At 42.2% G+C, this 26352-nt stretch overlaps 3 protein-coding genes across 7 annotated transcripts in view; 1 reads left to right on the top strand and 2 right to left on the bottom strand.

Moving 5' to 3' along the window:
• Positions 1 to 5815: 5815 nt before the first annotated feature.
• On the bottom strand, positions 5816 to 18512 carry SCPEP1 (serine carboxypeptidase 1). 2 transcript variants are annotated; one of them, XM_049811794.1, is made up of 13 exons: positions 18419 to 18512; positions 16761 to 16906; positions 15732 to 15821; positions 14657 to 14812; positions 14098 to 14172; positions 13802 to 13874; positions 12733 to 12770; positions 12422 to 12550; positions 10826 to 10910; positions 9898 to 10011; positions 9101 to 9238; positions 7424 to 7587; positions 5816 to 7300 (listed from the first exon to the last, which is right to left on the bottom strand). In XM_049811794.1, the coding sequence occupies exons 1-13, from the start codon at positions 18468 to 18470 to the stop codon at positions 7235 to 7237; spliced, it is 1326 nt and encodes a 441-aa protein (XP_049667751.1). In that variant the 5' UTR covers positions 18471 to 18512; the 3' UTR covers positions 5816 to 7234. The 2 variants fall into 2 exon arrangements, with proteins under 2 accessions (XP_049667751.1, XP_049667752.1); XM_049811795.1 differs by having other exon boundaries at positions 9898 to 10008.
• Positions 18513 to 18615: 103 nt separating this feature from the next.
• Positions 18616 to 25867, top strand: COIL (coilin). Of its 4 annotated transcripts, XR_007507436.1 has the most exons (8): positions 18616 to 18896; positions 19517 to 20711; positions 21055 to 21141; positions 22796 to 22843; positions 23454 to 23529; positions 24277 to 24365; positions 24885 to 25245; positions 25408 to 25867. XR_007507436.1 is itself a non-coding variant. In XM_049811788.1 (7 exons), exons 1-7 carry the CDS (start codon positions 18643 to 18645, stop codon positions 24972 to 24974), a joined length of 1839 nt encoding a protein of 612 aa, XP_049667745.1. In that variant the 5' UTR covers positions 18616 to 18642; the 3' UTR covers positions 24975 to 25867. The 4 variants fall into 4 exon arrangements, 2 of the variants coding, with proteins under 2 accessions (XP_049667745.1, XP_049667746.1); XM_049811788.1 differs by having other exon boundaries at positions 24885 to 25867; XR_007507437.1 differs by lacking the exons at positions 24277 to 24365; positions 24885 to 25245; positions 25408 to 25867 and having other exon boundaries at positions 22602 to 22843; positions 23454 to 23526.
• LOC126043415 (meteorin-like protein) overlaps positions 24378 to 26352 on the bottom strand; it is a 29670-nt gene continuing 27695 nt past the window's right edge. The window contains exon 7 of the transcript XR_007507441.1: positions 24378 to 24802. The gene's annotated coding sequence lies outside the window, so the exon portion shown is untranslated. The remainder of the gene's footprint in view (positions 24803 to 26352) is intronic.

The following is a 26352-nucleotide window of genomic DNA, read 5'->3' as shown; positions in this document are numbered from 1 at the left end:
TGAATATTTGGCTTCTAATAGTCTTACTGTGTTTTGAATCAAATCCTGTTTCCCAATGACTACTGTAGCTCTGGTTAGCAACATAACAGATGTGCTTGCATAGAAAACAGTTGGATATTCTCTTTAAGTGTCATAAAGAACAGGTAATAGGCAGCAAGATCTAGCTTATTAATACTCCTGCCCTGCCTGAAAACTTGAAAATATTACTTCAGAGGTAATGGAATTTTCTCAGGCTAGCTTAATTAGGTATGGTACAGAAGCAAGATACTTGATTTTTCTACTGTCATTTTCTCTAATCTTTTCTCTATTTTAAAAAGTTCAACAACAACAACTTCAAAATTTTAGGGAAATGTTTCAACAAGCAAGGATCTTCCTTTGAAATGTTCTAGTTCCTAAAGGACCTCACCTTGTAAAAGTTTTAGTGGTTTAATTTTACATAGCATGAATGCTCTTGCTCGATTTCAACAGCACTCTTACCAGATTATGAATTAGGTATGTGCATAACTCTGCTAGATGAGCCTAGCTAGACAGCTAACTGCAGCTACCTCAGCAAACACACCAATGCCTTATTTGTTTCTTCTTACAACACAGGTATTACCCTCAGAGACATTGATCAAAAAGTTTTAAGGATTTGCAGGGAGTATACCATTTGAAAAAGAGCGTGCCTAAGTACAAATCACAATATCGACTGGTATGTTCTGGTTAAAGCAGGCTAATTTAGCTGTTATTTGCAACCATAAAGCCTTGTAACTGAGGTTGTGCTCACAAAGACCAAAATATCTGTTCTCATGAAGTTATTGCTAAAATTAAATATCCTCTGTACCGGTTCACATAAAACCATTTCCACTGTGAATTCATAGGATCAAACTCAGTTTCCAAGTGCTGACCAGGTATTTCCAGGGATGGTACCACGACCATAGTTACTAACGCCAAGATGTTCCCATGGTATTTGAAGGTCTCCTTACTCCACCAAGTGGCCAGCCATTTCACTGCACTCTTGTCACCAGCCAAAAGAATCCATCGCTGGCCACCTTGCGTAGGGCAGCAAGGTGAGGATACTGTGGTTGTAAGAAAAATAATATGTAAAACAGAGGTGAATAAATAGTATGGGATAAAGCAGGCTTTATTCCTGTTCCAAGAAGTACCACAGTCCTCCAAATACCCTGGGACCAAACCTCTCTTTTTGGTACATTCCAGAAGCCTCCTTGCTGCCTTCTCTTAGGGAAAGGACAGTACCTGTCAGCTTTTCTCTGATGGGCTCTAAACAGTTGGGTAGGCATACATTTGCCTCAGATTGTAATATGCAATGGCATCAGGCAACCTTGTGAAAGCATTAATGGTGCTAGAAAGCATCTGACAGCTGCCAGGCCACTAGGTCATTTCTGTCCCTTAGTGCTTCAGGAAGAGATCCTCGCTCCTTCACAGGAAATTCTGGGTACAATGAAATGTTTAAGACTCCAAGACAGCCGTGTAAGAAGGACACCTAGTATAGTAGCTACAGTCAAGTTATTTTCAGCTTCTACCCCCAAAAGAACTGTCAAGAGACATGCAAACGTTCCCCTCTGGCTCTAACAAGCGAACAACATTAACGGACCTAAGCTCCAGATTCTTGAAGGGAAAGACTTTTTTTTTTTTCCCATGTCCCTCCCTCAATTTATTAAAAAAACCCAAACCAAACCCCAAAACATCTAGCAAATCATCTAGCAGCTGTTAAAGACTGAGGGTGCACCAGCCAGTGTATTTTCTTTAAGCTAAGTCACCCATAACACAGCATATGAACTGTTCAGTAAGTTATCCCTTACTGCTTCAAATAGTTTCTGAAATTGTGCTTACCTTGTCCTATCCAAGATGGACTACAAAACACCTGAATAAATTTGTTCCATCTGCAGTTTTAATACAGCTGACTACAGGAATGTAATTCCCAGATTTTGCTGTATTTAGCAATGAGATCTAGGACAGAATAATAAAATAGAACACGATATACCCTACTGATGCTAAAGCCAAACAGTGATTACTTGTTGTGTCCCAAAACAGATTGTGTGAGATGAGTCCAAGTTGGCTGACTAATGGGAGATAAAGGACAGAACAAAAATATTTATGCAAGAGAATGTAGGTGTGGCATCATTACTGCTGTGACTACCAATGGACCAAATTGGCTGTGGGGCTAATGGTGATGAGCGCAGTCTGACTATTTCAAAGACACACTGCAACCAGCTTGCTTGTAAGAAAACAGTCCTGAAAAGGACATTTTAGTAACAGAGAAGCAATTAGAAAGACAGCTTAACCAGGCTGGTTCTAGCAGCCTTTATAATTGCCTTCAAAAATTATTGTGGTAGGCATTATCAAATCTACTGACTACAGCTTGCAGATGGAATTATTCCAGCTGTCTCTTATTCACAGCATTTCAAAACTGATAAAGCCCTATTCATCACAGTATCTACCTATAAATTTTGGTATCGAGACTGAAGATAAAAATTAGGGGAGAACAGAAAGGAACTCCTGGATTTGAATCAGCTTCAGCAAAAGTATTTTTGCCTCCCTGTCATACAGTCACTCTGGCCTTATTTGTTCAAGTCCCCTGTGAATCTGTAGTTGATTTTGCCAACATGACATCCAAGTGAATGTTTTGGATGAGTGAGTTCTACATCCTAAAACCCAGCCTTACCACCAGGGTACTTTGGATCCAGACTTCTGCAATACATTAGATGGAAATACTGAACAGCAGAGCCACAGTAAGACATTTACTGGAACTGGGTATTATATGGATGTTTTTGGTCTTCTGAGACACCCCAACCTCCTCCCTGCAGTATTGTAACCACAGGATAAACAGAAAACCAAAGCTCTGGAGCACAAAAGTACTTAAGCGGAAAGTCCCCTTTCTGAGCTGAGGCCTGATACACTAATCTCAAGGTAGATTGTTTGCAGTGCTTGACCAGTCCCTGGAACAGCAAGCAAGGAGCAGTTATTGTCTGACTCGCTGCTCCAGAAGTCCCTGTAATAGGAGAAATCTTTCATAGTCCATCTCTCACTTTCCAGTTTGTGGGAGCACCCAACACCAACAACTAGCTATGATAAATCAGCACAATGCCATGCTCTTTTAGTGCTTTGTTTTTCAACCTCCAGTAGGTTGGGGGCGGGGGGGGGGGGGGGGGGAGGCATCAAAGTATTCTTTAGAGTATGTCCTGAAGACTAACCATTTAGGACTATTTCAAACTAAGGCTGGAAATTCTGAAGTCCCCTATGGGATATGGTCTGCCAATATTCCCATCTGTTTTAGACCATTGGTATAGTTAGTGCATCAATTCTGCAAATAGTCTGCTAATGCTAGCCATTAAATTACATTACTTATCAGATACAAGTAAACAGTAATGGTCAATATATGAAATTGTAAGGGTGCTTTGCTTTCCTTGGAAATATTTTAGGTGAGGGGTTTGTAAATTGAGATAAGTTGAAAACCACTGCATTAGGCCATCCATACTAACACACCTCCACTCCTGCAGGTAGATCCAACATAATTCCCTACTACCTCAATCACCAGCCAGTTAGAAAAAAAGAAGAAAAAAAAAATCCCCCCCAAACAGTGACCAGAATGGTCCATTTGTTCCTCCACAAGAGATAAAGCTACTCTTTAACAACCAAATCTATTATATAGCAAATACCAAAAACAGTTTTCAGAGAAACCTTGCAAAGGTGAACTGTACTCTACTCAAATTTCTACTATTCCTTCATTACTGTCTGTGGGTCAGATAAATTACTACTCCTTTCCTGAATCCCTTCTGGAAAAACATGAACATACCCCAGAGCTCAGAAATGACACACACAAATTGTGCTGCCATACAGCAGAATATTTAGAGGATAACAGACATAACATGACATTGAAGAAGTGCTCCATCTTGCCTCGGTACACAGATGTTTTCTTTTGTTGCAGCTTTGAATCCTGAGATAAGCAGATGTTGCAACATTTCAAAACATTCATCTTCTGAAAAAAAGATAACTCAACCCACAGCTACATGCCCACCGTTAAGCCTCAAGCTTTAAAGACATAAAATCAATGAGCATTATGTGCCAACTTCCCTTTAGAAATAGCTCATGTGATTCACTCTTCCTACAGCAAAAATATTCCATGCCAGATTAGTTACGTTAGACACAAATGCTGTGCTTACACAGATACTTCTGTGGTGGCAAATAGGGCAGATCTCTTGCCTCCTGCGTTCACTGTCCAGAACATCTCAACCTGTACTGCATAGGAACAGCTGTAAAAGCCAGATCAAAGGTACATCTGTCCTGCATCCTCTGTGCACCAGTGACCATGAGGCGCTGGTACACACTGGTTTAAGGCACAGTGGATGCACCAAGTGACCCTTCCCCATTATATTATCCTAGATCCAGCAAAATAGAAAGGAAAAAGACAGAGACACCTGTTTATCACATAGTGGATAACATATAGGTTTCTTTCTCTGTCTTTCTTCTACCTTTTCTGGTAGAATTATAGAAAGCCAAAACTGTTCATGCTGAAGAGGCAGTGCTGAATTATTGATTTTTAACACAGTTGGATTTGTTTCTATGAAAATTGTCCTCAAATGATGGTGAGCAAAATGAGTCAGTGGCTCTCAGGCTACCTATGCAATCAAAGCCTCCAGCTGCAGAGGATGAAATACAAACATTGGGCTGTTTTCTTTTGACTGGTCCAGCATCTGTAAAAAATCTTATTAATATTTAGAATGATTCATTCTAATGGATTTGCCAAGTGACAGCCCTTATCTGGAAATAGCTTACTGTGTGAAATCAAAATGGACAAAGTATGACACTGCTAATCAGATACACAGCAGGACTTGAACTCCTTTCAAAGCAACCAATTTCTTACAGCGTCTGCTGGACAGGTGACCTACCTTTGTGATGATCTAGAGCTGTGATGCACCAGTTACAGAGCCCTTGGTGAAATAAAAGGAAGGAATATTCCTTGATATTAAAGGATTGCTGCTTTTTTGTTGTTTGCATTTAAATGGACACTATTTAAGAGCCTGTCTCCACAGGCAAGTATTTTTATTCTAACATGTTTAGATTTGGCATAGCCCCTAAAACCAACAAATCATTACCACCAGCCTTCTTGAAACCATCTTTTTTCCTCATAAGCCATCTCTTTGCCAACAGAAAAAAACTGCAGAAGCTAAAACAAAGCAGGACAAGAAACAGATGTCTCAGGCCTATCACTGAGCATAAGCTCTAGGCAAGGTGAATGAATGTCCCATTTGATAAAGAAGCACAAGAACAGTGGTAAATGCTGCTTTCTGGAGACACCATCTTAATTCTTTCCCTCTATCAAGCCCTATAGTATTAGTTGTTTAGGCATAATGCAAATTATTGTATATAACAGGATTCAGGACTACAACCCAACTCAAACTGTCCAGGCTCAGACATACTTATTTGCTTGGCAAGTTATTTTACAATACTCCAAGAATGCAGATATGTGGATTTACACACCTCTAGGACCCCCCTCCTCTTATTCTTGTTCATCTAATGTTCAACAAAGGAGAAAATAGAAACAATTGCTGGTTTGATTCTGCCTAGCCATTCTGGGTTGCCCTTCATGCTCCAAAGGAGTGCATTTTGTGGAAAGGATGGGAGGGGCTGTGGTCCCCAGTGCATGTGGTGCTCCTCCTCGTGCGATGCGGTCATGGGGGAGAGCACAGACCTGCACCCTTCCCTCTCAAGTGTGACTGCATCTGCTCCCGTTGGCAGGGGCTTTACACTGAAAAGCCAAAACAGAAAAGATGTGATTTTCAAGCAGTGAAATCAATGTGATGCTGAAGAGAGATGTATTAGACCTATTGCATTTATTGAAAAACATGTTTTAAAAAAAATCTGGATTTGCATTGCTAAAGTTCTGAAGCATACAGTTCAACCAGAGAACATGAAGAAGGAAAGCAATTATTAGGTGCCAATACTCCAGCTGCTGGGTGATTGCATATGTGTTTACATAGCTTTTATGCCTCAGTCCTTGCTAAGCCAATACTATCAGACATTTCACGACAGTTTCAGTTGCTGGAGTAATTGAGTGGTTGCTATTTATTTAGGATTCTGACAGCTGGAACAAGCTGTTGTGCCTTCTATCAGACACCAATAAACAACTGTCACTTTGTGCTCCATAGCAGAAGTCAAATGATGTCTGACCAGATCTCCTCTTGAGTGTGTACTATATATATATTTAAAAAAAAAAAAAAAGTTGTTTCAAAATAATAGGTCTCTGCAAGACTTAAAAAAGCTCTAGAAAAATATGGATCGAGGTATTGGTTCTAGCTTTTATATTCTTCTTTTAAACACTGCTATTATCTTTCAGAGTTATGCTATTATTGCTCAAACAATGCTCTCCTTCCCACTCTCCAGGCTAAGCTCAGACGGTTTAAGAGGATTCTGTCCATTAGGACTCTCTTCTGTACAAGAAGAGGGTATTAACAGGGCTCCTGCTTCAGCATACAGGAAAGCAGGAATTCCTGCTGGATGTGCTTTAGGTGTTAAGGCTAAAGGCAAAGTCTGAGTAACGGTCATTAAAGAGAATGAAAACAAGTAACAAATGATCAGATGAAAAAGATCAAATCCTCCTCTGGGGGCAGCGGGGGCAGGGGGGCAGTTCTCTCTCCGTAGCTTAGGAAGCCTGAAGAATCTCAGATCCTAACTAAGGCACCTCAGCAAGATGAGATGGACCATAATTCCTCTAGGGCAGGTCCTCTATCCTGGCATATCCATGTCTTCAGCTTGTAATCCAGCCAGGTGACTCAAGCAGAGGCCTGAGGACAAAGGAAGGAACATTTCACGGCCTCATGAAACAGGTTAGCTCTCTGAGAGGAACAAACAGCAAATCTATCAGGACTCAAATCAGCTTTAGTCTTGGTGTGTGAACAGACGAGAGAGCATTCAGGGAAGGGCAGCTTTTTACAAAAGCACAAAATCCTTCCAAGTCAAAGGCAAAGGCTCAGAGCTAGTTGTTTATGACAGTGGACTTCCCTCTGGAAGAGTCACTGTGAACAGTGTTAAAGTAGCAAATCACAGCTTACAAATTCAATTCATTCAAGGAAAAAAATGCCTTTCCATAAATGCTTGTGCACATTATCAGCAAAATCAGAGAGGCTATGTGTCCAAATAGCCATTGTTCCTCCTGCAGCTCATTATTCTGGACTCGCATTCTGCAAGAGCACTGACATTCAGCAGGACGCCATACCAGCTGGCCTCCCCTTCCCTAGTGCTGCTGTTGGGTCACCATCCTGACCATTTTCAGAGCCATCTCTCCTTGGTCAGACGGTACCTAGCACAGAGATGAGAGCACATGGTAAGCAGCTGCTATAAGAAAGCAGATAGCAAGCGTACACACATCTTCAGTTTTCTTGCTGATAATGGCGCATCCCACCCCAAGAAGTATATTATTTACCATGTGCCCAGCCTTAAGAATCCAGAAGAAAGCGAAGTTCTCATAGGCCTTGTGGAAAGCAGCTGTCTCAGTGGATTCTGGAGACACATAGAGTGCCTTCCACCTTTGCTTGCTGAACTGGTCCAAATTAGGCCACTTCAGTTTCCGGATCCATGCCTCCTGGCCTGTTAGAGATCAGAGATATGCTTGATTACTGATACTGACACAGTAAGTTGGGAGTCCCAGTTCAGCCAGATGCCCTCTGTACTAGATACCGATACAGCAGAGTTAGCGGAAAGTCTCTGTGTGCTCAGATTCTACAAACAATTTTGCTATGCCTAGGAAACAACCAAGGCTATGTTCAGGAGAAGCGGAAACAAACCAATGGAGGGAGAAGGGAAAAAAGCAAACAGTGAAGATGTACGTGAAATGGACTTATGATTGCACAAGGTGAACATGTGCCTCTTAGAGGCTCTGCAGCCCTAGCAATTCTGACGTATTTTGCTTTACTCCTCAAACAGCTTTAGTGTCCTGCTATGGAGAAGGATCAGCCACACCAAGTCCCCCTCTTGGAAATCAGAGACACTGCTTCTCTGTTTGTTACAGTCACTCATCAAGAACAGCCTGGAAAGGTTTTCTGTTTTCAGGTGCCTGCTAGAGAAGGTGGAGGTCAAGACAGCAAAAAGACCAATTCCAGGAGACCAAGGGGGACAAAACTTTAGCCTATCTCTGAACTACTGGAAGAATTTACATGTTAACTGCAGCTCAATTTTAGCTCAAAATGTGATAAAACTGGAGCACCACTAACTGCTAATCTGTTTGGACAGCCTAAATACTCTGTTTCCTGATTTATTGATTGCTATGTTATTCATGAAGGGCATCTAACTGGGCAGAGACAGACAAAGGATAAAGCCTTTCACAACATAGGAAGATGTTTGTGCAGTTTGTGAGTGCAGATTATTTAAATCAATAAGAAAAGGTGAATGGAAGAGAGCACTGCAGTCTTGCAGCATGAGGCATTTCAGCAACACTTGGCCTGGCTCCCGAACTGCCACTTGATCAAACCTGCATCTTGCAAGCAGCAAGGGACAAACAAAGCCCTTGAATGGCCAAGAGGTGCAGGAGCCTACACGTGTTACTGAGCAGCAGGTGTGATCACTCCGCAACTGCACCCTCCCTGATTAATTACCAACACCCTTGTTCCATCTCACCTGGCACCACGCTCTCTGCTGCAGGCCACTCAGTGAAGGCTGACCTGTACTGTGCACAAATCTGTAGCAAGGTATGACCTTTGCCCCACAGAACAGGATCTTCAAAGCACAGGAGAAGAGAGGATAATCTCCATATATTTATTCATCTGTCCTCATTCTTCATTTATGAATGAGTGTACAAACATTATATATGTCGAATTAAGTGAATTATTAGCTACCTACTTGCGCGCTTCACTGAAACAAGCAATTATTGATGTTGCAGATCCATTTCCCAACAGTATAATGGAGGTAAAGGAATTGCCTCTGAGAGGGATGTAAACAAAACATACTAAGAGCTGCTCATCCATGACTGTAGTATTTAAGTGTTGTCAGTTACATAGGAGATTTGCACAGAAGACTGGAGAGATCCAGGTACCAGTATTATTGGCAACTTCGTGTTCTACTCGTCACGTGTTCTGTTCCCATCCCCAGTCAAGAATTCCCTTACCCATGGTGTCAACAATGAGATCCAGCTGCCCATTATAGACTGTAACATTGACGCTGGCTGCCAAAAGCTGATCAACAATATCAATGACAGGTTTCATGAAGTCCTCAACCATGTTCTCAAAGACATCCCTGGACTGCCCTGGTTGGAACCAGAAAGAAGACAAATTTTAACCGATGAAGAATGTCATCCCCAAGCTGGGACAAAAGCAACTGGCAAAGTGTTCTAAAATGCAGTTCACAGCTGCATAAAACCCAGTCTTAGCCCAAAGCGGCAGCCAGTGATTCATCAGTCTGAGGAACTAAAAGAGAACCAGAAAGCAGCCATGGTCCCACTGGAGCTCACAGACAGCATTGTAGCTTCTGGCTCCTATTATATACATGGGGTGCTGGCATCAGTCCTTTAAGCCTTCCGTTCTGTTTTACACCCTCCCCTCCACACCAGGCAGCTTTACATGATACCAGATTTCTGGCAGAGAAAAACTGACAGGAATTTCAGCAAGAATGCTTGAAAGACAGAAACCAGCTGCTGAGATACAGAGGATCTTCTTCCTCCCCCTGTATTTTTACCTGCTTGGCTAAAGATAGATGCAAGCAGCAGAATCAAAACCAGAACCAGATCTGCTTCCACAGGCCTACCCCATTACATGTTCATTTCTGAGAATAAGTCCTCTTCTTAGGCCCAAGGATAATGACAATTTAATGTGTCTGCTTACTACAGTAAAGTATCTTCCTGCAGACTGCAGTACTGTAAACGGCAATAATGGACTATTAGATGCGCACTAGCAGACAGGAAAGTACCTCCCCATTTCACACAGTCAGGAATAATTTTTAGCTTCTTCCTGATGGGTCCATTCATCAATTCATCTAGGCTCTCCTTATGCATATTTCTGACATGGCGTTGGTAAAGTCCTACTGAAAAAAAGAAAACACACTTTGATTAGTGGCACATTTAAGACAGTCATAGATAGCAACTTTCACTGTTAACAGTCATGGCCAACAAACTCTTTTCTAATGAAAAATGGAACACCTCAGAGAGATTTGCTTGCTTTTAACAGAAACCACTGAAGTCAACACTTATTTAGGTCAGGAAATGATATGGGAAGAACCCAACCATCCATTTCTACTTTTGGCTAACACAGCACTTTTTCAGGGGACCAGCTTCTCCTTTAGCCGCTTAGTACAGACACAATTTCATCTCCTCAACAGACCAGTTATTTTTGAGCTGCAGTGCTTTACTTTTGGGAGTTAACTGTGCCATTCACCTTCCCTGCTGAAGCCAACAGAAAGAGATAAAGAGCTTGAAAGAAACTCTATGCATGAGTTTTTCACATTGATGCATAAACATCACGGAGCAAACCAGTCTAATCAGACTATATTGATGAGCCATTTTTGTGTCCTAGCTTGAAGACACAAATGAAAGACATTAAGAGGAAGTGACTTAAAGGTCATAAAACTATGTCGCAATTATACTGACTACTTCCTTGGTGTAATTTGTGCAGGATGTTTAGGTGGAGGTGTAATCTATAGAAGGGTTGTTCCACATTCCTATTTATCCCTATTTATGCAAGAGCAAACAAGTTCTGCTCAGGAGAATATCAATATCCTTTGGATCTGAAGGCCCCATTTTAAGGATGTGCTAAATTGAGGCTATTCCCACTATCAGAGTTGAAGGTACACAAATGCAAACATAGGGCCTCAGAAGCTCAAGTACTTAAATACAACTTACCGAGATGGAGATTTTCTTGTTCACTTGATTTCATTTCTGGAACCTCCTTATTCATGATGTTATAAAAGTTCACATTGTCTGTGTTCTGAAAACAAGATAGTTTCAGTAACACTGTAACAAAAAACATTTCTCAGATATGAGGAAGACTCTTTTGTGAAAGAGGAGGTAATTAAATCCTAAATAAAGGACCCTGTGACCTGCCACTTTACCTACATGTCAGGAGGATACTTATGGAAAAACTTTGGTTCTACATTTGCTTTGAGAAGCGGGGAAGAGATTTCTCAAGTCTGTGTTGTTCACACGTGGGTTGTGCCAGAGATGCTATTTACTTCTCTGAAACGGATGTGAAGCTACAGGGAGCCTTACACCCTGCAAATGACTGCAGATTCTCATTACTCATTGTAGAGAGCTGCAATGCCAGATGAGGCTTTCAGATGGTCTCTTCTGCTAGATCTAGTCTAGCCTGATGCTGCCCCTTGCTCAACATCCTCCCAATCTACAACCCTTCAAAATCTAAAATGCTTCCTCAAGAACATGGTGATCAGTATCAGCCATCCCTCTTTTGGAACTGCTGACATCTGGATGCGTCCAATAATTGTAGAATGGCAGCTCTGACACAGACAGCAGACTGCCTGCATCCACAGGACAAGTGTGATCAGTGTTGCCATTAGAGAAGTTACTCAAGATTCTTGAAGCCCTGCTTTATTCAATTTTTGAATTTTTAAAGTTCTAATGCATAGGTCAGAAATCAGCTCACAACAGCAACCCTAGAAGAACTGAAGTGCCTGCACCCTGACAGTGATATCACAACTGGGAGGAGAAAACAAGCAGATTTGAAGAGAAAAGCAAAATGGGAACCACAAGTTCCTTGCAAACAGTAAGAAGTGAAACCAACTATGTGCAAGGCACTGTCAGTTACAAAACAAAACAAAAAGAGCAAGAAAAGGAAGCAGCTCCAGATTACTCTTTCTGTTTGAGGAAGCCAGAGCCTTACTTGTACTAAAACAAAAACACAAGAAAGAATGAGATTTTGGAGCAACCCTTCAAAAGGCAAAACAAGAACAAAACTTTACCTATCTTTTAAGCTGTTACTTGCTAAGTAAAAAGATGCGGTAACCCACAGTAACAGGACATAACTTGAGGTTCCTTTCCACCCTGTCCACCTATTGTAGTTGTTTAAATAGAGATCTATGCTTAACTTGAAATTTGTGTCTTGCTGGATGCAGTTTTCAATATTCAAAACAAAGCTTTCAAGGAGACATAGCTCATTTAAGTTGAAACTGGGTTCTGTAGAAATCAATGGGACTAACTGCACGCTAAAAATTAAGCGTCTGTTTAAGTGATGTGCCAGGTTGAAACCCTGATGCAATACTGCAAGGCCATGTGGGTCACTCTACCCTCTGCCTCTTACAATCACACAGAGCAAACAAACAGCTCTTTCACCTCAGCACTAGGATAAAACAAATACTGGCAAAAATGACTGGGCAGGGGATTGGAGAATTCACACCAACCCAGTGCTCATAGAAAGGATAACCTGAAATTGTGTGCCTCTCCAGGCACCAGTTAGTTAATAATGCTGTTCAAAGAAGATCTCACCTCTTCAATGACATCTTCAGCCTTGCCCCAGAGCTCAGTGGCCAGCCCATACTGATTTTTATTTATTGCATCCATTATTTCTTTGGCAACAGCGGTCACCTCTGCTAGACCATTATCGTCAAGGAGAGACTGGAAGACAAACACAAAGGGGACAACTTTAATTATAATTTCACATTCATTTCTTGGTAACAGTCTCCATGCATTTGAAGTTTTATTCTGTCCAAGAGCTAACCTTAAAAATCAATATCCATTTATACTATATGGCAGTACAAGTAATCAGGTGAGGACCAAGAGTTTAAGAAGGTACTTACAGTGCTGTAAAGGTAGGGCCCCCAAGACAGCACAGAGTCTAAAGAAACAGAACAGATTTCAAACCCATGAGCTGTTGACGTACAATTTCCTTTACTTTTTCTTTACTGTTGCAAGAATGATTGTGACAAAAATATACAGAGATGAATTAATCAGTAAAAAGGTACTGTCAGCTCTGTTTAGCCCAAAGGCTATGTACCACAGAGCAGGTTCTTTACAAATCCTGAGAACCAATAAAAGCACTGCAATGTCATTAACCCCTTAAACATTAATCAGTGAAATTTATTTAAAGCAACAGACACGTTCTTACCAAAATGTTCTCACCCCAACACTGCAGCACATTGCTAGAACATGGGGAGCGATCTGACAAGTGAATGGGCATTATCTAAACTGATCTGTTTGCAGGTTACAGGGGAAAAAAAATCTAGTTATAAAACAAATCTGTTTATATAACAAATCCGTTTTATAACAATTTTGTTTATAAGGTCTCAAGGACCAGCTGATAGGAGACAGATAGGAGTTTGCTTGATATTGTCCCATGCTGCAGAGAATCTGTGAAGGCTGCCCTTGCAAATCTCACTGAAGGACCAAGAGTCCTTTAATTTGGTTTTTGTTCTCCACCAGACCACACCCTATCTCTTCCAGGTCTGCGAGCACATCAGTTCCTCAGCACAAGGCCTTCTTGTGAAAAGAAAGAAAACCTCAGTTGCAATCTTGTGAATCATTTGGTGGACACATTTTAAGTGCAGTACTCTTGCCAAAACACCTCACACCTCAGAGGCTGTAGAGGTGCATAGGGACATTTCACCACCACCCCACTTGATATGCAAGTATGCTCCTCACCGGCTATGCTCTCTAACTTTTCATAATCTAGATACATTGTAAAGGTAGATTTTTCAATCACAGCTTGCAATGCTGAAGTATTTCTTTTTGATTTACCAGACCTATTAAAGATTTAATTCACTTAAGGCAGGGATGGCATTTTTGACCCTAGATACTCATGGAATGATAAAAAACCCAACAAAACAAAACAACAACAAACCACCCACAGTCTGAGGATTTTAAACATACCCAAAGGAGAAATCCATGAGTCTCCAAGAGCAGTCCCCATAAAATTGCACTTTATGGTCCCTTTTTGAACAGCCTTGGTGAATAAGAGGAAAAACAAAACCAAACAACAACAACAACAACAGCAAAATCAACTTTTAGTTAGATATTCATGACTCTAGAATCAGTTTTCTTTAAGTGAAAAAAAATAAGTAGCAGTCTGAATTAGGCAACAGGGACGGTGTATTCCAGGAGATGTAAGTACTTGTAGAACACCACGTTTTAAAGTGAAAAGCAAACTACATCCTCCAGCTACTTACCTCATGCAGCTCTAAAGCAATGCCAGCTGCCATTTTACCTCCATAAGATTCAGAAAATATGTAGAATGGAATGGTCTGGAGAGAGACAGAAGCCACACAATGAACCCATTGGGCAGAGGGCAGAAGATGCCTCCAACCGTCTCCTACATCCCACAGAACCCAGGCACTGGCTGTTCACCTCTCAATATCAAATACTGGATATTTTTCTGATTCTAAGCTGCAGATAAGATTTCCAGAACATCCTGGTGTAATTACTGGGGGAAGTTCTGAAGCAAGCACTTCAGTATTTTTGAATTAGAAACAGCCGTGATCCTATATGCTTCTCGGTTGGCACGATAGACAATAATGCAACCCATTGCTTATCTAGCACCAAATTCAAGATACAACTTCTGAATTACGGGAAATAAGAGGCAGTGGCTATACCTGCACTGACTCCCACCAAATGCGTGCTACCTAGTAGCAAACACTACCCATCTGGAAGTCTGTTCACTAATTCTTTTTGAGATCTGTTTAAAAGCAAAGAAAAATACGATTCTAACCAAGAACTCAATTCACTTACCTGGAATTCTGTTCTACGTGAGAAGAATTCTTCAAGAAAAACCATCATATCAGAAACTACTGTGGAAAGGTTTTTGGCAAACAAGTTACAATCATCCACATAACTGAATCCAGTGCCCACTGGATTATCCACGAACAAGATACTGGCTGCCTGCAACTGTACGAGCAGAAAGAAGGTTTGTATGAAACCTGAGTTTAGCACTAGCGAAAATCTTAGTTTTGATGGCACCGGTGATTGTGCCAGGAAATCTCTGGCCCTGAAAGAACTTTCAGAAAAATTAGGTGCAAGTCCAAAAGAGAGAATGGTACAGGTGAGACTTGTCTGTCAGAATATAAAATAAGAGGGTTTTTCTTTTGGGTTGCTGGTCTTTTGTGAAATTGCTATAGCAAATGCTATAGTTGTATAGTTACCAGTGGACAAATGAAATCAGCAGATCAGCACACAGATAGCTAGCATGGCTCAAAGCAGTAAGGCTCACAAATAAAGAGGTACAACATAAGGTCTTTCAAGTTTGCTCAGTCTGCAACAAAAAAGGCCCGCAAAAATTCCCACCGATCCAACGGCAGATCACCCATACGGTCTAGGGAACTCCAGAGTAGTTAGACTATTGGTAGCTCGGAGCACAAATCCATTTCATTGAATAAACTTCCACCTTCATAAGCAGCTGCAATTTGTTTTCCCTTAAAGGCCATACTGGATTTGTAATTACGAGCCATTGGTTATACATTGCCAGCCATCCAGAAAAACCTCTGTGACTGTACGTAATGAAGCTATGATCTGAAATAACATCTTTCTAGAATTTTGCTGCTTTCAGGTTCCCAGACATCAGGAATTCAGAAATTCGTGGAAGCCCAGACATATTCCATCAAATCAAATCAACATGACTATTCTTCAGTTCTTAACAAGGCTATTCCTATAAGCCAATTTATTAACCACACTATTTTAAGAGGAATTATTATAGCTGTATTGAACTTCAAATGAAAACTGTTCTGTGCATTTTTGCATAGCAATCGTCTGCTTACACAAGCAACAAACATTTGCAATCAGTAATTAGAAGCTGAACTCTCTACTATACCCAGGTTGTATTTCTTGGTTTCAGTTCTTTGTCTAATGGACCAATCTCTTCAAAGTTCCCAAATCCACAGCCTGAAGCTCCTGGACCTCCCTGTAGGGAAATACCAAATGACAAATAAGTTAGAAGGCAGCACGGTATAGATATGACAGGAGAAAAATAAAAGCAAGCCAGTAAGTAGAATGACAGATTGTAAATTTAAAAAAAATGGCTTTTGCACTATATGTTAATTTGCAAAGCAAATTGAGCTCTCTTCCTCATCGTCTTTCATTATGTACACATGCCATTTCTGAAAGCAAGAATTTAAACAGAGAAGCAATAACCCACTTGTGAAAGCATCTAATGAGTTGCATGTTATGTGAGTGCAGTTTGAAAACCCTTCTCCTTATTCCCTTAATACTGAATGCAAAAGTTAGCTATCCACAGAGGTTTGCAAGTCATTAGTTTTATCAGCATGTACATTTCACTCTGAAGAAATAACCCAGAAAGAAAAAGACCAAGTCATCAAGTGATTATATTCAACATTAACTTCTGAAATGTACTGCTGGAGGTGAATGTGGAGCACACACCACTGCCTTTCATCAAACTGTGATTGAATGGGACCAATCTCTAAACAATCAGAGTCTCTCTTACTTGTTTCCATTTAGAAATCTTTCTAAATCTCTGATTATTTTATCTACTCTCTCTCTCTCTGAATGTTCTTTAGACTATAAGATCTTCAGGAAAGGAGCTGTGATGCTACAACATACCTGTAGTGTTTGGCACAAAAAGCACTACTGTTGTATAAAAGATAAGAACAATCTCAATTTCTGCAATTTAACTCGATGGCAGGTGAGCAGTTGACGACACCCCACAATTGCAGAATGATATTTTCATTATTTCTTCCTAACCTGAATACCTCATTCACAAGTTGAATCATTTAGAGTTGGACAATTTTGAATCCTATTTCTGTAGAGCTGCAAGATACCTATCAGACTGAACCAAGCACAGATGGAAAGAATTATCATTTAAGTGTCTTTCACCAAACCTTACCTGAAGCCACAAGATGAGAGGTAATTCTGTGAAGGCTTTGGTTGGGTTATTTGCATAGTAGAGCCACCAGAACATGTGGGCCTTATTTCGAACTTGCACATATCCCCACAGCTCTTTGGGCTCTTGGGATTGCCTCAGAACTACACCTTGAGGAGGGAAATCAAAATAAAAATCAGCTAGGTTAAAAGGCTCAGCTTTGGGCTTTCCACCAGATTTATACCAAAACATTACATTTCAGTCTTAGGTGTGATAATTAGAAGTGCTTCCATTTAAAAAAAAAAATTACTATAAGAAACCTGCCTATACTTACACCCACACACATAGCTGAGTTATCATCAATGAATGAAGCTAAGCATGTAATTACATGCTTACTTATCAGGGCCTGACGTTACAGCTGTTGCCAAAATAACAGCCCAATAGCTAGGATAATTTTTACTATCAGGGAAACATTTAAAGTCTTTTCAAGGCCTGGGCTGAAAGCACAGCTCCACTAGGCACGATGGAATAATTCGCACCAGCTTCAGGGGCACCAGGGCTCCTTCAGGGATCCAACACTTTTATCTTAGTCTCTGGGAAAATCAAATCATTTTACAGTCCCCCAAGGACAGTAAATACAGGATAGACAGAGGGGTCACTTCTAAATGAACCCAAGATCTAATCCTAGACTCAATTAAGTCAGCAGAGTCTTGTCAACTTAAGCAGTCGGTCTGTTCTCCATCGCAGATACGGGCACTTTCCCAGAAACAGACCTTTGCAACTACATCCCCCAATCTTCTTGACCGTGCCAGAAGGCAGCAGTCCCCTGGACAAGCAGCACTAAAGCTTTTTGAGCCCACAGTGCCCAGTCTTTGCTGACGCACAGGACGCAGCGCTGAACAGGTTATATCACTGGGGGCAACACCACGCTTTCTTGATCAGCCCTCACTGCGGTGAGGTGACACCCCAATACGGCTGTTCGGCTCCTTGCAGCCCCCGACCCGAGGGGCTTCGCAGATAAAACACTGCGGCCGGGGGCCTGTGCTCCCGTCAGCCAGCATCAGACGGCACCGCAACGACCTCACGCTTACAGGCACGCTGGCTTACGTGGCTTCTCCGTCCTCCTTCGCGGCTGCCAAGGAATGGAAGAGGGTCGGGGGCTCTTTTCCACGAAGGACAGATGACAGCTCAGGGTAAAACAGCGATGAGGAGCGCTGCCCTCGTTTGTGGGGAGCCTCTCCCACCCAGTTTACCCAGGTGAATCAACTGGGACCTGAATTTCCACGTTCCTGCTCCAAAAGGGTTCCCTGGGGCTCCGGGGAGCGCAGACCCCCGCCGGGGTGGGACGAGACGACTCCCAAGGTCGCGACAGCCCCCGGCGACAGCGCACAGGCCCGCCCCGAGCTCGACCTGCTCCCACCGGGGCTCCCACCGCGCCGTCGCCTTGACCACCCCCTTCACCGCGTCCCGCCCGACTACCGACCCCGGGGCGGCGGTCACGGCCGCGGCTGGGAAACCTCCCGCGGCTCAGCCGGGGCCCTAACGCGGGACGGGACGGGACGTGCCCGGAGGCCGTCGCTCCGGCACTGCCCGGGGCACGGCCGAGGCGCAGGGCAGGGCAGAACCCCCCACGCCGTGCCGTGCCGTGCCGTCCCACGCCGTGCCGTCCCTCAGCCCCGTACCTGCCGCCAGCAGCAGCACCGACAGCCCGGTCGCGGCGCGCAGCGGCCCCATCCCGCCAACAGCTCGCGGCGCCCGCGCTGTCACGTGCGCAGCTCACCCCGCCGGGGCCCGCCCTCGCCCCCGCCCTCAGGGGGCGGGGCCGAGGCTCGCGCGCCGCCCGCCCTTTTTGACCCGCGCGCGGCGCCGTCGCCCGCTCTCGCCGTCTCCCTCCTTCTCCCTCAAAATGGCGGCCGCCGGCGGTGGCGGGCCGGTACGGCTGCGGTTGCTCTTCGATTACCCGCCGCCGGGCAGCCCGGGCTGCGCCTTGTGCTGGCTGCTGCTGGAGCCCAGCCAGGTGCGCCTCGTCACCGACCTCGTCAGCCTCATCCGCCACAGGTTCGGCTTCAGCCGGCGGGCCCGCCTCAGCCTCTTCCTGGAGGGGGCACTGCTGCCCCCCACCGAGAGCGCCCGCCTCGTGCGGGACAACGACTCGCTCCGGTACGGCGGGGGCTGCCCGGGACCTGAGGCTCAGCCCTCGGCGGGAGAGGGGCTCCTCGGGGTGGGGGTGTCCCCTAGCAGGCTTGAAAGGCGACCCCCGCCAGCGGCGGGACAGGGACGGGGCCTGGTGGTGCCTTCCCCGGGGAACCGGAGAGCCCTCGGGCCCTTGCCGCGGCTGCCGGTAGCCCAACGGCTCTCTTGGGGGGGGGGGGGCAAGCGGGCACCGTTCCCCAAACCCGCGGTGCCTGAGAAACCGCAGGGTGTCTGAAAGGGGCTGCAGAGAGCCAAGGGGTTGGGAGTCTCCTCAGGTGCGGAAGGAGAGGGCTGCCTCCTTCCCTGGTGCTCCTGCCACCTGCCCTGAGCACCCGCACCGCCTGAGGGGGCCTTTTCAAAAAGATCTTGCAGCACCCGAGCCCTCGGGTGAGGGCTCAGGCTGTGAGCCTTGGTTTAGGATAGCAACCCGTGCTCTGGAGACTGCTTTCAGGTGTATTTCAATTTCCTCGGGTTCCTTCTCAACAGGTGGAGCATCCCCGCTCCCAAAAGACGACCTCACCTGAGCTGCTAACAAAGAAAGGTGTTAATTATGCTCAACAGTGGCTTTTGTTTCGTTTGTTTGACAGAGTGAAATTGGAAGAGGTAGTCGCAGATGATTATGAAGAGGTAGATGATGGCTTCTCTTGCACACCAAAAGAAGACAAAAAAAGGCATCGACAAAAGCAGGAAGAGGAAGAATTCTCTAGAAATGAAGAATACAGGCATAAGAGGGAAAAGAAAAAGAACAGACATAATCCTGAGTATTCCTCTTGTAGGGAAGAGACCTCTGTAGATATTCGTGACTGTCAAAAAAGGTACAAGAAAAGAAAAAGAAAGGAAGAAGTTAGTGGAAGAAATAGACTCACAGAAGGTAAGGAAGAGAGCTCTACTGACCAGTCTAAAAAGCTTAAAAAAATGCAGAGGGAGAAGCATTTGGTGGCAAAAAAGAAGGATGAAAAGCAGACAAAGGCCCCTGCAGCAAAGACGGCTTTAGAACAGGCAAACGAGAGCATTGCTCTAAATTCTTTTAAAAATAACACCAAAAAAATCACAACACAGTCCAGAAAAAAGACGGTGGGATCTTCAGATTCCTCCAGCACGTCGTCTGACAGTGACAGCAGTGAATTAAATGTAAAGCCGACTAAATCTTCCCATAAACCTGTAGTGGCAACGTTTCCGAAAGACAAATCCCAAGCTGCTGCAAATTCTGATGTGAAAACTGTTGTTTCTAATAAAGTGACTGTAAAGTCTAATGCTGGAAATTCCATTAAGACTGCAGTTAGTAAAAATGCTAAAAAATCCCAGTCCTCTAGTTCAGATTCTGACTCGAGTACAGAGGATGAGAAAGTGGCAACAACACAAGACAGTACTGCAAAGGAAAAGTTACTGCCTAACAGTGTGGCAGCTGTGAAAACCAGTACCACCAAGGCTCCCAAAGCAAAGACCTCCTCTTCAGAGTCTGATAGTTCAGATTCAGAAACACTTGTTATTAAAAAACCCATAGCAAGTGCTGGACTGAGTAATTCCATAGTAAGAAATGGTACTAAACAGTTAGCAACCAGTATTCAAGGACCACTTGCCAGCCCAGGTCGTGGAAGGGGGCGTGGAACAGGAGAGGATAACTTCTGGAGAGGACCTAGGGGCCGTGGGTTTCGTGGGATGATGAGGGGCCAAGGCCGTGGGAGAGGAGCAAACCCTGGCTTCTTCTATAACTACAGCAGTGAAGGCCAGAAACAGAGGCAGTTAAATGAAGCTGCGACAAACACTTCTGTTCTTGTCCAGGTGAGTGACTTACACAGTCATCGGTCGCCTTTCTCTTGCAGCTTTAACTATACAAAAAAACCATATAGGATGAGAGTAATTTATAAATGCGGAAATAGATTAGTAGGATAAAGGTGTAGCTCTTAACTTGGTAAATCTGATACTTACTGTATTTCTGTTTAACAGCCTGAGGAAGTGTTTATGAAACAATATTTAAGTGATTGTATTATATATCTCAAAACAAAGTGCTTGGATGCATACCTTACTCTTCTCAGAACTTCTTACACTCTGTACAGCATACACATTGTCTTCTGTTTTTATTAATATGGTAATTAAATCAATAGGTTTACTGTTTGTTTCACAGAATCCCGTGGAGGTCCCCAAGAGAGACTATAGTGTGTTACCTCTTCTAGCTGCTCCACCACAAGTCGGAGAAAGAATTGCCTTTAAGGTAAAGAACTTGTGAAATACTGAATGTTAGTGGGCTAAAATTGTTTCATTCGGGCCACTGTAAGTTTTGCAAGACATGCTACAGATAGCGTAGTCCTGACAATGAAAAGCTTACACTGCAGAACTAAATTTTACATTGTTCTGGGACCGTTATCCTAGAAGTATAAGAGTTGGGAAGTAGTCTTCATCCTATTTACTTGTTCTTTTTGAAAAATTTTGTTTTAAACTTAAGCAAATGGTTCAGCACACGTCTTGTGTCTAATGTTTGTAGGCATCTCTGAAAGCGTTCACTCCTTTCTTGCTGTCTTTCTAACCTAATAGTTTCCCATACAACAGAAACTTATGGTTTCTATTGTTGGCTCTAAAAAATTCTTCTGTTGTGAAGTCTGACTTTGATTTTTATAAAGGTTTGGAGTGTGTGCATAAGTTAAATGCATTTCTTTAGACCTCTGTCATGGTTTAACCCCAGCCAGCAACTAAGCACCACGCAGCTGCTTGCTCACTACCCCCCTCAGCTGGAAAGGGGAGAGAATCAGGAAAAAAAAAAGTAAAACTCCTGGGTTGAGATAAGAACAGTTTAATAGAACAGAAAAGAAGAAACTAATAATAACAATAATAAAATGACAATAATAATAAAAAAGGATTGGAATATACAAGTGATGCACAACGCAATTGTTTACAACCCACTGACCAATGCCCAATTAGTTCCTGAGCAGCGATCCCTCCCAGCCCCACTCCCCTCAGTTTATATACTGGGCATGACATCACATGCTATGGAATATCCCTTTGGCCACTTTGGGTCAGCTGTCCTGGCTGTGTCCCCTCCCAACTGCTTGTGCCCCTCCAGCCTTCTTGCTGGCTGGGCATGAGAAGCTGAAAAATCCTTGACTTTAGACTAAACATTACTTAGCCACAACTGAAAATGTCAGTGTGTCATCACCATTCTTCTCACACCAAACATAGCACTGTACTGGCTACTAGGAAGACAAATTAACTTTATCCCAGATGAAACCAGGACAACCTCCTATATTTCTACAACACAAAGAAATGTCTCCAGTGTTATTTCAGTGTGAATGTCCATGTACGTTTGTACAATGAGACTCTTAGCTACTGCACAAGTTAGTTCACAAATAATAGAATTTTCTGGTTGCACCTTCACAAAGTCTCTCTCTCTCTACCATGGGCATATTTTCAAGATTTACATTTAAATAAGAATGCCAGAAAGAAGCATGCTACCCCTCTCTTTCCAACATGCAAGGCAAGTCAGCATTAAAATTAGATGCTATAAAAAGAAAAAAAAAATCTCTTACATTGTTATTTCTCTCTACGGCATTTCTACAATATTATTGCAAATCTTACCATACAAATAATTACACTTCACTGCAAAATAAAAAAGTAAATGAAAGTTAAATCACTGCGGTTGAGGAGACACGGATCCATTTCCCTAATTGCCTCTCACAGCCTGACCTGAACAGAAGTCCTTTGGAGCAGTGAGTCCTGGAAGACTACCTGGGACTGTGATTGGCATCATGATCCAGGAGTGGGAGACTTGGTTCTTGCACTGTCCACTTGCTGAAGAAACCATGTCTGGGTATAGGTGACATCATCAGGGGTCAGGAAAAGTTGTAATTTGTTATTTGTATTTCTTCCAACAGCGCTTGGAATTAACTGAAAATTACACTCCTGAAGTTTCAGACTATAAGGTACTGTTTTTCTTTGCTCCCTTAATTCACTCACAAAACTATTGTAGATGAGGTAAGGCTTAAATATTTTGAGATTGTGCAGTATTTTTCTTCTCGTCCAGTTGACTCCGCAGGCTATTCCTGATGCAGGAGTAAAAATGAAAACTCTAGAACCCAAAACTAATTGAAAATTTGAAAGGTGTAGCAGTTATTTAAAAAAACCTGCAAGCATTATTAATGATCATTAATATTTTAGAGATGACAAAAAAACTGCAGACCTTCAAGTAGAAAAATATAGCTGCATTCAAGTCTACTGCTGTTTGAAGTCAAGGCAAGTTCTTGAAACGCGCGAATAAAATTTTGTAGCTACTTCAAATAACTTGGTTTCTGGATAAATACTGATTTAAATTACAAGGATGGTGACAATGAATATCTTTGGTTTATTGATGCCAGTAACTGCAGATTGCTGAGCTTTAATACTTTGTAGATTTTATACACAGAGATAGAAAAAATTGACAGACAGATATACTTCCTCTAACTGTGATCAAGTACCACAGTGATTGTAAATACAGTATACTTATCCAGTGCTGAAGTATATCTTATCTGATTCTTTTCTTGTTCCTTTTTGAAGGAGGGGAAAATAATCAGTTGGAATGCTGATAAAAAACAGATTGAGCTTGAGATCCTTTCGTCATCAGCAGGACAACGTACGTACCCTGGGACACTAAATGCTTATTGTCACGTGTGTCACTTGGAAAACAGCTAGTCCAAGGCACACTGCATGTTTCAGGAGTATTTCCAGTTTCCTCGGGTTCTTTCTCAACACACCCCTCTCCTCCTCACTCCCTTGCCAAAAAGTCTATTTAAATGGAGTTTTAACACTTCCTAGTTGTATTAAAGATGCTCATGGGTATTTACAAAACAAAATTTGTCCTGTCAGTATGAGCAGTCAGCAACTCCTCTCTACTGTGGTTTCATTTCCTGAAAGAATTAAAATCATTATGTGGAATTACAGAGAAAATTTTAGATAATAATGCCACTCTTTGCGACGTCAGTGAAGCCACTGTCTGCAGTGGGTGTGGAACTGAGTCCCTGCAGTGACAAGGTACGCTTCAGAGACCTAGAACTATGAATGTTTCTGAAACTAAAACTGCAGTTGCCATTTAAGCCAGGATTAATGAATCATCATCATATGAGCATTTTTCTCAAATTTAGACAGCATATTGTTGATTAACTTTATCCAATATGACAATATGCATGAAAATTACCTTAATTTTGGTGTGTTGTATTCAGGTCTACTTCAGATTTTTTTGTTACAATTATAAACTTGAATTCCCAACTCAGAAAACCGCAAAACCAACCAACAAAACACCTGGTTTTGATTAGCTTTCTAGATATGGTAAACATTTAAACTTTTTTGTTTATAGTTAATGGAGTTGTTTGTTTTTTTTAAGTTGCCAAGGAGCCAGGGAAATTCGATCTGGTTTACCAGTCTGCAGATGGAGCAGAACTGATAGAGTACGCTGTTCCTCAGGATACAAAGGTACGTGGGTGTCCTGTTTTGAAGCCTGTTAAAAGTTTTGCATAGCTGACGCATGCCCTGCTTTATAACTCTGTTCATCTCGGTGAGATTCCCTTTATAATAATGCATCTGATTAAAATAAATGGAAGCAAAAATAATTGTTCCTTTCTAGCAAGAATGTGCATGATTACAAGATAAGAATGACTTCTTGTTTGTTATTTAATTAACTAGGTTCAAAAACAGTCATCAAACTGTAACTTTTTGGTTTGGCTAATAGAATAAGCACTATAATGTCTAGGTAGAGTATCTGTTCTTACAAGTTTGTTCATTTCATGCACTGTTTTTCTTACCTGCATCTTTCCTTACCCAGGATGTCAGGCAGGTTGAGGTTCATCAAGAAGACTGATGAATCGGAGGAAGGATCTGTGATCTTTGTTCAGTAGTGCTGCTGTTCAAGTCTAGACAAAGCATAATGTAGGAGAAATTGCATCTGCCTGTGTAGCTTGTACATGCTAAGTATTGTCTGTATTTTGTTTTCAGATAACTGAAAGTTGGGATGCACTGATAGAGCCAAGACTGATTGTTGAGCCTTCAGTTAACGGATCCAGCATTGAAAATGGAACAATCTAAGATGTGAACAAATGTAAATAATTGTATGGACTTGTTTTGTGAACTGCTGCCTTCTAGTTCTGAGGGCAGCAGATGCACTGGTGGATATTTTTAATAAATGGTTTTAAAAAGAAACTATGCCAAAAGAAAAACACTTTTTTCTTAGGATATGTTTTTATGTCAGTCTTTAATATAGATCTGTTGGGGTTTTTTTCTTAATAGAAGCTTAATAACAATTTTTATATCCTACTGCTGCTGCAAGCTGCAGAACTGGAACGGTTTGATCAAAAAGGTAAAATACAACCTTGTACTGTCAGTAACTCCATTTAAATGTCTGGGTTTGGCCAGAGCCATATAACTGCCATACAGAGGTAGCTTGCTGTAAGGATAATTAAAAACAACACTTAAAAATGAAATATAAGTATTATTGATGTGCACATCTCTTCCTCTACAGCTGCAGAGCATGATACAAATACCATGACCTTGCAATTATTTACAGCGTTCACCTGAATATGCCAAGAAAAGCTTGTTGGATTTCAAGCTCCTGTAATTTTGAGGGGCAGACAGAGAGTAGTGGTAACTGTCAACTTTGCCTAGAACCAGTGGAATAGAACATGAATCCCTGGCAAAATTGTGTCCCAGTGTGTTAATCTGCATAGGCTCTGAAAACCTGTTTGTTTTAAAGCAAACCCTTTTGCCCTTTAAGTGCTGAAGTTTCTGTGCTGTTGTTCTTTCTTCCCCAATAGCAGAATGGGTCAGCAGGTGGTGGCAATGCACTTCACTGACATCTCTGCTAATGATTAGCACTGAGGTAGCACCTCGTACCCATGTAGTACTTGCATCTTGGCAAATCTTACAATTTAAGATAATCCTTGTCTGTCCTGGGTAGTTGACTCTTGAACAGAAGATGTGAAAAAAAGCCCTAGAAAACTGTATATCGTGGTTTAGCTAACATGTACTCTGATTAGTGCATGATTACATTAAAATATTGCACACCTTTGCATTATCCCTATTAAAATGTCTTTGTGAAGGAATCATTTTAATAGGAGTAAGACTAATTTGTGTATTGCGGTTCTCTTTAGTTGCCATTATTTTATGTTAGAATTTGTTTTTTAGAGAAATGCACAGTTAGTCATGTGTGGATATTCTTGCAAACTGGACAAAAAGAAAATTACAGTCTCTAGCACAGTCATGCTGAGACAGTTGCAATTAATAGAAAGATTTTTTTTTTTCTAAAGGAAATAAATTTTGAATTATGAAATTGCAAAAGCTAAATGCAAGTATTTCACAGCATTTTAGAGCAGGATTCACCTCTTGTTCCATTGCCTACACTGCCTACTGGCTACAAATTAAATAGATACAGAGTCCCTCTGACTGTGGTGAAGGGATGATGGTTGAA

This window comes from Accipiter gentilis, chromosome 10 (genome assembly GCF_929443795.1).
Source record: "Accipiter gentilis chromosome 10, bAccGen1.1, whole genome shotgun sequence".
NCBI classification, from domain to species: Eukaryota; Metazoa; Chordata; class Aves; order Accipitriformes; family Accipitridae; genus Astur; species Astur gentilis.
Note: the sequence above shows the minus strand (reverse complement) of the source record. Positions and strands in the feature narration are given on the sequence as shown.